The 11,936-nt window shown below is 38.4% G+C and overlaps 3 protein-coding genes across 3 annotated transcripts; 1 reads left to right on the forward strand and 2 right to left on the reverse strand.

Annotated features, from left to right (window-relative positions):
• Positions 1–2,800: 2,800 nt before the first annotated feature.
• Positions 2,801–3,441, reverse strand: SCP_0802540 (hypothetical protein; the record flags this gene model as incomplete). Its single annotated transcript, XM_027760844.1, has 3 exons — positions 2,801–3,030; positions 3,086–3,247; positions 3,303–3,441. 3 exons carry the CDS (start codon positions 3,439–3,441, stop codon positions 2,801–2,803), a joined length of 531 nt encoding a protein of 176 aa, XP_027616645.1.
• A 6,207-nt stretch (positions 3,442–9,648) lies between these two features.
• On the reverse strand, positions 9,649–10,747 carry SCP_0802550 (hypothetical protein; the record flags this gene model as incomplete). The annotated part of the gene is made up of 10 exons (XM_027760845.1): positions 9,649–9,703; positions 9,759–9,863; positions 9,915–9,974; positions 10,024–10,065; positions 10,116–10,181; positions 10,232–10,312; positions 10,364–10,450; positions 10,498–10,548; positions 10,599–10,661; positions 10,716–10,747. 10 exons carry the CDS (start codon positions 10,745–10,747, stop codon positions 9,649–9,651), a joined length of 642 nt encoding a protein of 213 aa, XP_027616646.1.
• Positions 10,748–11,361: 614 nt separating this feature from the next.
• Positions 11,362–11,928, forward strand: SCP_0802560 (hypothetical protein; the record flags this gene model as incomplete). Its single annotated transcript, XM_027760846.1, has 3 exons — positions 11,362–11,370; positions 11,421–11,593; positions 11,643–11,928. 3 exons carry the CDS (start codon positions 11,362–11,364, stop codon positions 11,926–11,928), a joined length of 468 nt encoding a protein of 155 aa, XP_027616647.1.
• Positions 11,929–11,936: the final 8 nt, after the last annotated feature.

Consider the following 11,936-nt stretch of genomic DNA (forward strand, 5'->3'; position numbering starts at 1 on the left):
CCTCTGTCTCAGGCTTGACATGTCCAGCGGAGAGTCATTTGATAAGATCAGCGAGAGTACTATCAGTAAGATTAAGTAGATGGTTAGTAATATCTGTAAATTTCTGCTTATCTGCAAGAAGATAACCTGCTGTAGTCGTATTTTTAATCTGTTCTTGATTAAATGCAACGAGTGGAAACAGCAGTTCAGTCTGAAATCGCTTGTCATGGTACATCAGCAGTTGCTGCTTACGCTTGGTCTCTGATATGGACTCCATGCCTCGAACATTCTCCATTCCACCAAAGCCATATGGGAATAGCCATGGAAACATCTGTGTGTTCAACTGAGGATTATGATATAGACTTTGCGGTTGACTATCCTGACCGATACCAAGTACCTTGCCTTCTTTAAAGTGTTGTATGGCTCGTGCACGGATCTCTAGTGGCTTCATAGTCATCATATTTACCATAGAAGTGCCTGTCAAGCCATGCACAGTAAATGGACACTGGCCTTCTGTTGTGCCATCATCTTCTGCAGTATCATGCACTGCGGTAGCCTCTGCAACTTTGGTACCATCATAAGATTGGTGATAATTGACAATTACTGGAGGAACATCTTCTAGATAGGTCTGTAGATTTGAATAAGAGATCTCAAGGTCAGCATAGTCAATATGGTTGAGTTTAAGCCATTCTAGGGCTTGCACCACTTTGTTGCAATGAACAAGAAAAGGGGTACGAGCATACTCCTTAGGGGTAGGCTTTGATGGTCCAATATAGAGAAATGCAAGGACTTCATCCAGTTCCTCACGATTAGGTGGTAATGCTGCATAGATTTTTGGCATAGGAACAGAATGACATACTGCATTGGCCTTCATCTTATGCATTCGAGATGATGCTACTCGTACAATACAGTGATTATGTTTTACACGTACAATGAGCATTTTCTCCGTCCAAGTGAGATCCTGTAATTGCGGTGGAATTGCACCAATCCGAAGTCCATTTGCAAGGGCATCTGTAGGCACTTTACCTTGCTGCAAATATGAAAGACAGTAAGTGCATATGTTGTCACAACTTGGTAAAACTACTGGGCCAGAAAGTTCTTGTATAGGATCTTGTTCTGTAAAACATTCTTTTCTAGTTTGAATAAAGTCAGATGTGCACAGCAATGAGAGGTTTGCTCGCACTTCAGTCAGACTTGTGAGCTCTGTGACAGGCTTTAGCAATGCGCAAACAGTGCAGGCCATTTCTATAAATTGAGATGGGTCAGTATCGGTACAAAATCCATTAATTGTCTCATGTATCAATGGTATTGGAGGTGGAGCAGGTGGAAAAGCAGTTGTATGAATAGTCTCACTTGTTTTAGGCTTTGTTTTCTTTTCTGTAATCTTTTTACCTGACTTACGATAAGTCTCACTACGCTGAGCATTGTTCTGAATTGGTTGCACTTTCTGAAAATGAGTAACAAAGTCAGGACACGTAGTACAAACATGCTTAGACAGAATTGATTCAAGATTGTCTCTTGTAAGCCTTTTGCCACTTATACTAAGGCCATGTAACTGTCCAATTGTACGTAGAGTATGCGCTGGTAGTCTTTGTGATAGTATAGAAAGTGGTATATCCACCTGAATGATATCTGGATGGAATTGAGATATCTTTGTGGTGTTTTTCAGTGAGTAATCCCAGAATTTGTATTGATCATCAATATCATATGACATTGCATTATATGCATGAAGCTCGGCAGCAGACCAGGTGCGAGGTTTTTTAGGAGCAATACCTCTACCACGTACTTTATTATTAATAGTAATCTGAGTTTTGAAATATAAGAACTTTGGTTGAGACGGTGACTTTGGCTGTATAGAGTTAGTGTAAGCTCGTAGCAGCACATAGAAGTCATATCTATGAAAGAATGCCCGAATTAGCATCAGACGAGTAAGCTGCAAGTATGAAATCGGTCTGTAAAATAGAATATGTGCAATTGCATATGACAAATGTATGATCGAAGGCCCTTTATGAATATATTTTTTTTTCCAGCATGTGTCGGTCAATATTTTATAGTTTAGCTGCATAGACCTTTTCGAGAGGGTGTCTGCCTGTACCCTGCAGTCTAGCTGCACAGATCTTTTTGAGAGGGTGTCTGCCTGTACCCTGCGGTCAAACCGCACAGATCGTTTCGAGAGGGTGTCATCTGCCTGTACCCTGCAGTCAAACCGCACAGATCATTTCGAGAGGGTGTCTGCCTGTACCCTGCGGTCTAGCCGCACAGATCATTTCGAGAGGGTGTCTGCCTGTACCCTGCGGTCAAGCCGCACAGATCTTTTCGGGAGGGTGTCTGCCTGCACCCTGCGGTCTAGCCGCACAGAAATTTCTGAGAGTGTGTCTGCCAGCACCCTAGCAACATGCTCAAAAGACGTATCTTCTTCAATCAACATAATTTTCTCAGGTATCACAGTTCTTAATCGCCAACAATATAGTTTGCTTACATTAGAATCACAGTTTATAGTTAACTGTGACACAAGAAGGCCAGCTAGCATGAGCTGAAAGCACAAAAAGGCTGCTATTAGCAACCTCAGACAAATTCGATAGGCAAGCATGGTGGTGGTTGATACAAGAGATGTTGCGACGTGGCCAAAAAATATGACATAATGAACACAACAGAGCACGTGATCAGACTACAGCATTCACGTAACAAACTTTCAAGTCAGAGGTCTCAATATTTCTTATGCATATCAACAAACTACGATGCAAAGTATGCTCATAATATTCAAGATGCAAGCATCAGACAATTGTAATGACCAGGTATTCGAGAAGACAGCGCTGTGCAATTAATCCTCCTTCAACAAGATACAAACTGCCATCAGATTGAGCGACACCGAGTCTGTCCCCAGCTTGGTTTTATACTGGCCAGGGCTGTACAGGACAGCAACAAAAGAACCAAGAGGAACCTTATTATTCCAATGCGGGCAGGTGTCGCGCACTGAATTGAAAGAGAACTCGTTATCTCGCTTGCGACTCTCAATGCCCTGGAAGAATGCGGTGCAGTCATATACAACAACTAAGACTCAGACGTATCAGTGTTACGATCAGAGAATATTGTAGAACAGATATACCATCATCCCAATGATCAAGTGTGCTGAGAACTTTTCCCTGCGGTAAGATGAAGCTAGCTGCACGCTTTCCATCAACACTGGTAGAAGGGCCACCATGCCTGCCTGCGACGGCCTTGCTCGGAGAAGCCTTGCTAAGCATCTTGTTAAGTGATGTACTGCCAGCTAAAAAAAGAATAAGCAAAGTGAAAGAAGATATAAAACAGAATATCGGACGTACAATTGCCCGCATAGTCAGGATGCTCCAATGTAGATGGTCTGGTGGACATGGTGATGCTGTTCTGATAGGTGTAAAGACCGTAGTTGTCACCAATGAATGAGCCAAAGAATGCAACAGTCCGCTCCCATTCTAGGCTCATCGGCGCAATGTTGATATCTTTTGTCCACTTTGACATAGAATGTATTATACGAGAGGCAGCGACAGCGCTGAACATTACAGCACCAAAGGTAATGGCCAGCTGACGAGCCCCCAGCCGGCTTTCCAAAGAACCTGTCATCTGATAGTTCTTTATATTTGTGCGTGCAGGATTGACAAACAGACCATCGCTGAAAGCGAAGGTGAGAGCCTTGATCAATGCACTACGATGTAATATTAGACAAATTGCATCTGCTGCAAAGTGAAGTAGTGAATTATGGCTTATTCACCTGATATCCCATAAATCCGTCCAGCACACCAGTGAATGTCAGTGTATTGATAGGCTGATACGTGATTGCATAGTAGGTGCTGCATATTATGAGTGAGAAAATGTAAAACAAGAGTAAAATATAACTTAGACGAACCGTCGAAAGGGAGGCAAAGTCTTGTAGGCATCAGCCTTGAGAAGAATCGGATCTATCAAGGTTATGGATGTGACCTGACACTCAAAATTTTCCTCTCCTTTGTCAGTATCTCTGGAAACAGTATAAGTTAAAGCACAGAGGTGTGTAGAATGTATGTACTCATTCTAAAAGTTAAAACAAATATGGTTATTCTTAGAAATGCATCGGAACAAACAATGACACTTACATTGATCTCCATCTTTCCATCCTTCATGATTGCTTTACTAAGGTGGATATTAGAATCAATGAATATACCAGAAAATATTCACATCCCACTTCAGGGTACCCTTCCGACCTAGCTCTTAGCTTCAACATAATCTATATTGTGTAGTGGCTAAGAGCCTCTCAGGTGTCAGACAGACCATGGTACCAATACATGTCCCAGGGCATTATATGGGATTACCCAGGGCAAAGGCAGGGCAAAGGCAGGTCCAATGGCACAATTATCATATGGGATGTCCTATAGTACTAGGGCATTGATATTTATATCCCAGTATTACTGGTTGTCCCATGGTGCCAGGGGTACATAGAGATGTCCCACTATTAGTAAAAGATGTATTTTCAGGCTATTGTATGGTAGTTTTTTATACTTTGTTCTACAATCATATTGTATAAGCTCTAATTATAAAAACAGTGACTAGAATACTGTAAATAAGTGTCTTATTTGCATTTTATATATGGTGAAATATTTATAGAAAGCAGGATATCCCATATTAAGTATTGTGTATACATTTATAATGTTATAAAGACTATATTACTATTGGTAGCATGTACAACAACTTCATTACCTCATATAACAACTAAGACAGGTCAAACAACAATGTTTATTCTCGTGTTTTAAAATCAATTTTACTTTTTCTGACATAATGTTCAGACTAACATGATATAATCTTTGGCATATAGTATGCATCATAGCTATACTACAACTTTCACCAAGTGTCTCAAGAAATAGAACTACTCAGTCTACTAATATACTAGCAAAGGAGATATATTCTTGTCATGTCTCCTATCATATACTGTATTTGAACGAAAAAAGAAAGGCATTTGACCTAAGACTTCAGTCAAGTTACACTCAGAAATGCATTCACTGAATGACACCTTTGTATTATGGGATGTCCCTTTATGTGATGGGATATCCCTTGTAAGGACCTGTCACTCTTAAACCTTAGTAATTCAACTGTTAGTATAAATCTCTAGATAATTATAGTAGTTAAATAGAAACTTCAGGCTAAAGAAGAGACTAAATATCTGTGAATCTTAAAATAACATCTTAGGATGTCCTTAAAATGGGAGATACCACCTTATATAATATGCAAATAAAGTGCTTGTTTATATCACTATAGTCACTGTTTTTATAATTAAGGGTTAGATAATATGATAGTGGAATAAAGTATAAAAAACCTACCATACAATAGCCTGAAAATACATCTTTTACTAATAGTGGGACATCTCTATGTACCCCTGGCACCATGGGACAACCAGTAATACTGGGATATAAATATCAATGCCCTAGTACTATAGGACATCCCATATGATAATTGTGCCATTGGACCTGCCTTTGCCCTGCCTTTGCCCTGGGTAATCCCATATAATGCCCTGGGACATGTATTGGTACCATGGTCTGTCTGACACCTGAGAGGCTCTTAGCCACTACACAATATAGATTATGTTGAAGCTAAGAGCTAGGTCGAAAGGGTACCCTGAAGTGCACATCCGAGCGTGAAGGCTGGTGAATGCTGTGGTACAGATAGGTTTTAGAATGTATTATATAACAATATAATCAAACATATTTACAGAACATCCTCCGTCTTGCCTTTAGATCCACTGGCGGATTTGGTTAGAGACAAGCGGATGCTATTCAATAAAATCAATAGACAGTTAGATACCTGTGCTATTAACATACTCACGGTCTCTAGGATCGTATTGCTTTACTTGCAAGGAAAAATCTTGTCTCTCCTGCTCCAACATCTTTGTCATGGCAAGGTGCAGTAGGCTATGTAAGAAAGTGAGTTTAAAGTATAGGGAAGTGAGATAAGAAAACAACATACATCATAACATCATAATGATTAAGCTTGGATTGCTCTGTCGATGCTTCTGCTTCAGAGTCAGGCCTACTTTGCCTGTTACGACCTTTCTTCATAGGAGAAGATCTGAATAAAATAGTATAAAAATATGAGACGATAGTCAAACTGAAGTTACGTACTGTTCCGGCTCTGCATCCTTGTCAGAATCACTGATTACGATTCCTGAGGTATGAAGGAATCGTTCTTTATGGGATAGGGCTTCCGCCAAATTTCTGAGGGACAGATCCAAGTGCCCCTATGCGTGAGAACGATTTTTCAATACAAATTTGTATGCATGGGCTGCACCTAGTCCTGGGTTAGGTCTAGGGTTTAACTACAAACTTTGTAGTGCCTGCTCTTACTGTACTACAGCTGGCATACAGTCGGTCTTTCAAACGGATTGTAGTAGAAACCAACACGACTTGTACAAATAGTAATCAATAAAAGTGCCGCAGCAGCCACAGAGGACCAATGTATCATAGTCAGTGAAATTGTAGAAGCACATACTAATTCCAACACATAAAAAGCAGTACCATTGCAATCTGTGAGGGAAATAGAGCATAATGCTCTCTTAAACCAAGTAAATCTGAGTAAAAGTGGCTGAGATAGCTCAGTTTTAAATTAGAATGCTCAGCCTGAAGTGCAGGAAAATTGTATAAATGCCAGAAAAATTTGAGAATGACTCTAAAATGCACATGAACATGTGAGATAGGGTGGCTTATTTTTTACAAGTGGTGCACATTGAAGAAACAAGCAGAAGTGAGAGAAAACAGAGAAATTGGATTGTAGCACTCCAGCAAGTGATCCTGCTGTTCTCGGAGTGACACCATCAGATTCAGCGTCAAAATCCGGTCAGAATGCCTACCGGGTTCATCCAAGTCCGAGCAGAATTGAGTGAGCTACAAGCCTGGCAAGTTTGGCTAGAAGTGTGGGAACAAGTGCTTGAAGCCAAAAATGTCACGTGCCACGTGGGTCACGTTGTGCGCCGTACGACACGTTAAGCGCCCTGAAGCGCTTAACGTTTCATACGGCGGGAAACGTGACCTGCCGGGCATGTGATGTACACATGGTTGTGGCTGAAGACAAAACATGCAGAAAATGCAGAAAAATTGCAGAAATACCAGGAAAATTATGGCATGACCCTTTCATGACATTAGACTTGTAGAAATAACTAGACAATGTTGTAAGCCATTGTAAAGTCCTTACAAATCCATACTAGATGGCATATTAGAATATTGTAAGGCCTTACAAACCAATACTAGAGGGTGTAATAGAATTCAGAAAATGGTATAATAAAGCATTGAAGCAGGGTTACTAAACACTACTAGACATACTAGGAGTCAATACAACACTTTGTAGGCTATTGTAAGCATCTTACAAAGTGACACTAGATGACATATCTCACTATTGTAGGATTATTATAAACATGTTCACTAGGACACTTACAAGAGATTACTAGAGACTATTGAAGGTTACTGAAGGTTCTTACAAAGTGATGCCAGGTAACATTCCCGACTATTGTAAGCTCATTACAAACTAATACTATAGGATCTATCAGGAGCCAGTATTATAGGGTGTTGTTGACTTGCTGAACATTGCTAGGCAATATACTAAGAGTTAGTAGGCAACTTTGTAGACTATTTAATAATGCGGCCCTTATCAACCCACACAACTTATCAATATATAGTGGGACATTGTAGGACACTTAGTACACATTATTAAATGGCGCACTAGGAGTTAGTAGAGAATACAATAACAATTTCTTGGATACATTGTTACAGGCACATCTATAACAGTTTCCGGTGTCATTTTTTGTAGTGATTCTTATAGGCACATTTGTAACAGTTTCTAGTGTCATTTGTTGTAGTGGTTTGTATAGGCATGTTGTTCACATTTCTTGTAGTAATTCTTGTAAGCACATTTGTAACAGTTTCCAGGATCATTTTTTGTAGTGATTCTTATGTATTAAGAATCAGTAGATGAATTTGTAAACCACTGTAAGGCTCTTTAATCCTTGTAAAATGAATATTAATAACTTTTTAGTCATGTTTTTATATAGATTATATAAAATGACATAGTAATATCATTTTGAAGCCATTTTTCAGCTGAATCTTTTAAAATGCATCCTAGCCACTTTTTAGTAATGTTTTTGTATACTTTTTGCAAAACAACATAGTAATATCATTTTGAACCTATTTTTCAGCTTAGTCTTTGAAAATGCATACTAGTCACTTTTTAGTGATGTTTTTATATACTTTTTGCAAAATGACATAGTAATATCATTTTGAAGCCATTTTTCAGCTCAGTCTTTTAAAATTTATACTAGTAACTTTTTAGTAATGTTTTTGTACACTTTTTGCAAAACAACATAGCAATATCATTTAAAAGCCATTTTTCAGCCGAGTATTTGAGAATGCATACTAGTAACGTTTTAGTAATGTTTTTGTACACTTTTTGCAAAACAACATAGTAATACCATTTTGAAGCCATTTTGAAGTCAATTCATTTAGAATGCATACTCATTACTTTTTAGTAATGTTTTTATATAGATTTTATAAATTGATATAGTAATATCATTTTGAAGCCATTTTTCAACTGAGTCTTTTAAAAGGCATACTAGTCACTTTTATGTAAGGTTTTTGTATACTTTTTGCAGAACAACATAGTAGTATCATTTTAAACCAATTTTGAAGGTCATTTTTAGGAGAGGTGTACTAACAATTTTTCGTAACATTCTTATATAATTTTGACAAAAGAACAAAGTGATATCATTTTAAAGTCATATTTTACATAATTCTACTCTGAGATGCCTAGCAAGATGTTAGACTATTATCAGACAGTGACAAATAAATTATTATCTACATTATACTAAATTATCAACTGATATTAAATTGTATGCAAAAAAGTTGGTAGGTGACACAGTAGATGTATAAAACTCATGTGATAGCATAACATATTATTGTTATAAAGTGTGTCTCATACTCAAATACACTATTATAAGATCTTTATAAACTACAATCAGATGACATTTTATAAGTAAGTCAAGAGTGTAATATTGTTAGAAGCTTACTATAGATTATTAAGCAATATACCAGTTATTGAATAATATTATAGACCATTATAATGCTCTCATTTAAAAAGCACTAGGATTTTCTTGTAACTTTTTTGTATAGACATATAAATGACATGCTGAACTATTGCAAAACTGTTACTAAATATTTCTAAGTGAAATCTTTGACAAATAGCATACTAAAACATTGTAATGCAGTTGTTAATAATACCTGGAGTATTTAAATATTATAAGTTATTCTAATACTTTATTTCTTTTTAGTATGTGTATAAAATGAATTTTTACATAAATCTAGTTAAAATAAAAACAGAGTTTCAGAGCTTCAGAAAATAATATGCTAACAAGAAAGACTGGATTTCTTTACACTTATTAGTATAGCATCAAATTTTAGTAGATTTTTGCCTCTGTTTTAAGTGAATACAAATGGTGAAACCTTTAAATAGACACTGAATAAAAATACAACATGCTATGCAATGCAATGAACCATTCTTCACAAGTAATTAACTACTAAGAAGTAATACAAAATAATTAATACATGTGAGAACAATTAGATGATGAGAGAAAGGTAGGAACACAGAACCTCAGGAATTATTCCTGCCATGCAAAGCAATGACTCACTCCCCACAAGTATAAACTCGCTTGGTGGGTGTACGAGTCGCCTTTCCTTTGCTGTAGTAACATATGTATGAGTGAGTCTGAAAATAGTATAAATTGAACTACAAACTTGGGCGAAGGACTAATGGGAGTCGGCAAAAGAACAAATGCCTTATTCGCCTTCTTCTTGGGAGTTTCCGTGATTTCGGGTTCATTGATTGGTAGAGCCGCATCACTACAAGACACTCAGACTTGAAGAATAAAAAGACAAAAGACTATAGCATACCTCTCCAAAGACTGCTCGACATCGGAGTCATTGTCCATGAATACGTCCTTCAGCTTAGCACTACACACATTATAAACAGCGACTTAAGACTCAGTAACAAAATACTTACTTAGCCATCTTGGCAGCGGTACGACCGGACACACATGAAGCACTTGGATAAATCAGAGGATTAAACTAGTCAGCAGTATCAGAAAGATGTACAGATTGGTTTCATCATCATCGCTGCTCTCGACAACCTTCTGATACTTACCAGCTTTATGAGGAGAACTGACACAGATAGTCAGCTTCTGAATAGACATGTTGTATGAGTCACGCACCTCACTGCCATATCCTCATCGCTGTTGTCTATGGTCTTCTTATCCTTACCACCTTTGCGAGGGATAGTGATTGCCTTCTCCCTGTGATCATCGGCTGAAGATATAATCAAAAACAATGTGAGCTGCACGTACCTTGTTACTGTATCCTCATCACTATAGTCCACCATGTTTTTGGCCTTCACATTACGAGGCATAGGCACTACAGCTTTGGGAGTTGACCTGAGTCGTATTAGAGAGATGTCACAACATTGAAATCAAACACGTACTTTACTGCAGTTATCTTCTGCTTTGAAGGTGAGGTCTCATCCATCTCAACACTGTTTATATAAAATCATATTGCTATCATGGCATGAAGTAAAACACTTACTCAGAGTCAGCGACCATCTTATCAGACTTGATTGACTTTCGGCCAGCAGTACGACCACGGTTCCTAGAATGAAACCTATCAAGAGGCTACAAACACCAGCAGTATAGTGGAACACACTTGGTAGGAGTCGAATTGGTGCGAGGAGGCATTGTTAAGAGAGAAGAGGATACCCTGTTCAAATGAAGGATAGGTTGAACATCGATGGGAGCATAAGGTCATTAGCCTTTATAGAATTCAAATGCGGCTGATGTAAATAGAATATATTGTACGATGATCTCAAACATTAGATCTTTGGGGAGGAAATTCTGTTGGGGATGATTGTCCCACTATTTTCAAGTATTATACTGGCCAGTAGGAAAGCGACAGAAGCCCGTGTACTATATAAAGAAATTCTGGAGCGTGAATGAATTGTCACGTGATAGGGAATATACTGCACCTCAGACGTTTTAGGCCATCCAGACTGTTATTGTCTCAGCTAGATCGTACGATATCAAGTTGAACTGCAGCATTGGATTTATTATACCAAAGAAAACATTCACCTCTTAGTTTACTCTTCATCTATCCAACAATATTGGCATCGCACCGTCATTACAGTATATTCAAGATGGCTGTTGAATTTATGAGAAACAATGCAGAAAAGTATAGTAAGTTAGACGGCTTCCACTTGCTGCGTGAAACTCACAACATATTTGTAGAGCAGTTGTTAACCAAAGTTATTGAGGGACGAAGTCAAGGTGGTAATGCTACACATCAATTGATCAACATGGCCAAGGTAAGAGTTTATACAGTGAACGATGAATGAATGGCTCACCAAAGCTGCAGCCTGACTACGCTCGAGTGACAACACAAGTCTTTACTCAAGAAGATAGCAAGACTCAGCTGAATCTGATATGGCCATATAATAGTATTGAGGACAGTGAGCCAGAGGATGCAGTTCTTCACATGCAAGGATTTCTTTGCAAAAAGGACTTGCCACCAATTGTGCAAAATGACCAGTAAGTGTTATTGTCTACACGTAGAAAAATACAGCTCACAAGATATCAGGCTCCCTTCAAAGCTCTTCAGAGCAACGCAGTCTGTGAAATTGACAGGACTCGGTTCTCCGACCTTTGCAGAAGCGGTCAAGGGTGTTATTGCCATTCATCAGCTGTTTGCTCAACATCTCGATAAAGGCATGCTCATCCCATGGAGTCCGATCCGAGAACATGATGAACTTGTATTAGAGTTCTCCAATCGGTACCTTTCTTGTATGCGAGACATGGAGGACGACAACGAGATTCCGATTGGAAATGACATTGATCCGTTTGGCATCCTAAGAAGCCGTATTTGAGATGAGAA

This window comes from Sparassis crispa (assembly GCF_003851025.1).
Source record: "Sparassis crispa DNA, contig_000007F, whole genome shotgun sequence".
Taxonomy (NCBI): Eukaryota; Fungi; Basidiomycota; class Agaricomycetes; order Polyporales; family Sparassidaceae; genus Sparassis; species Sparassis crispa.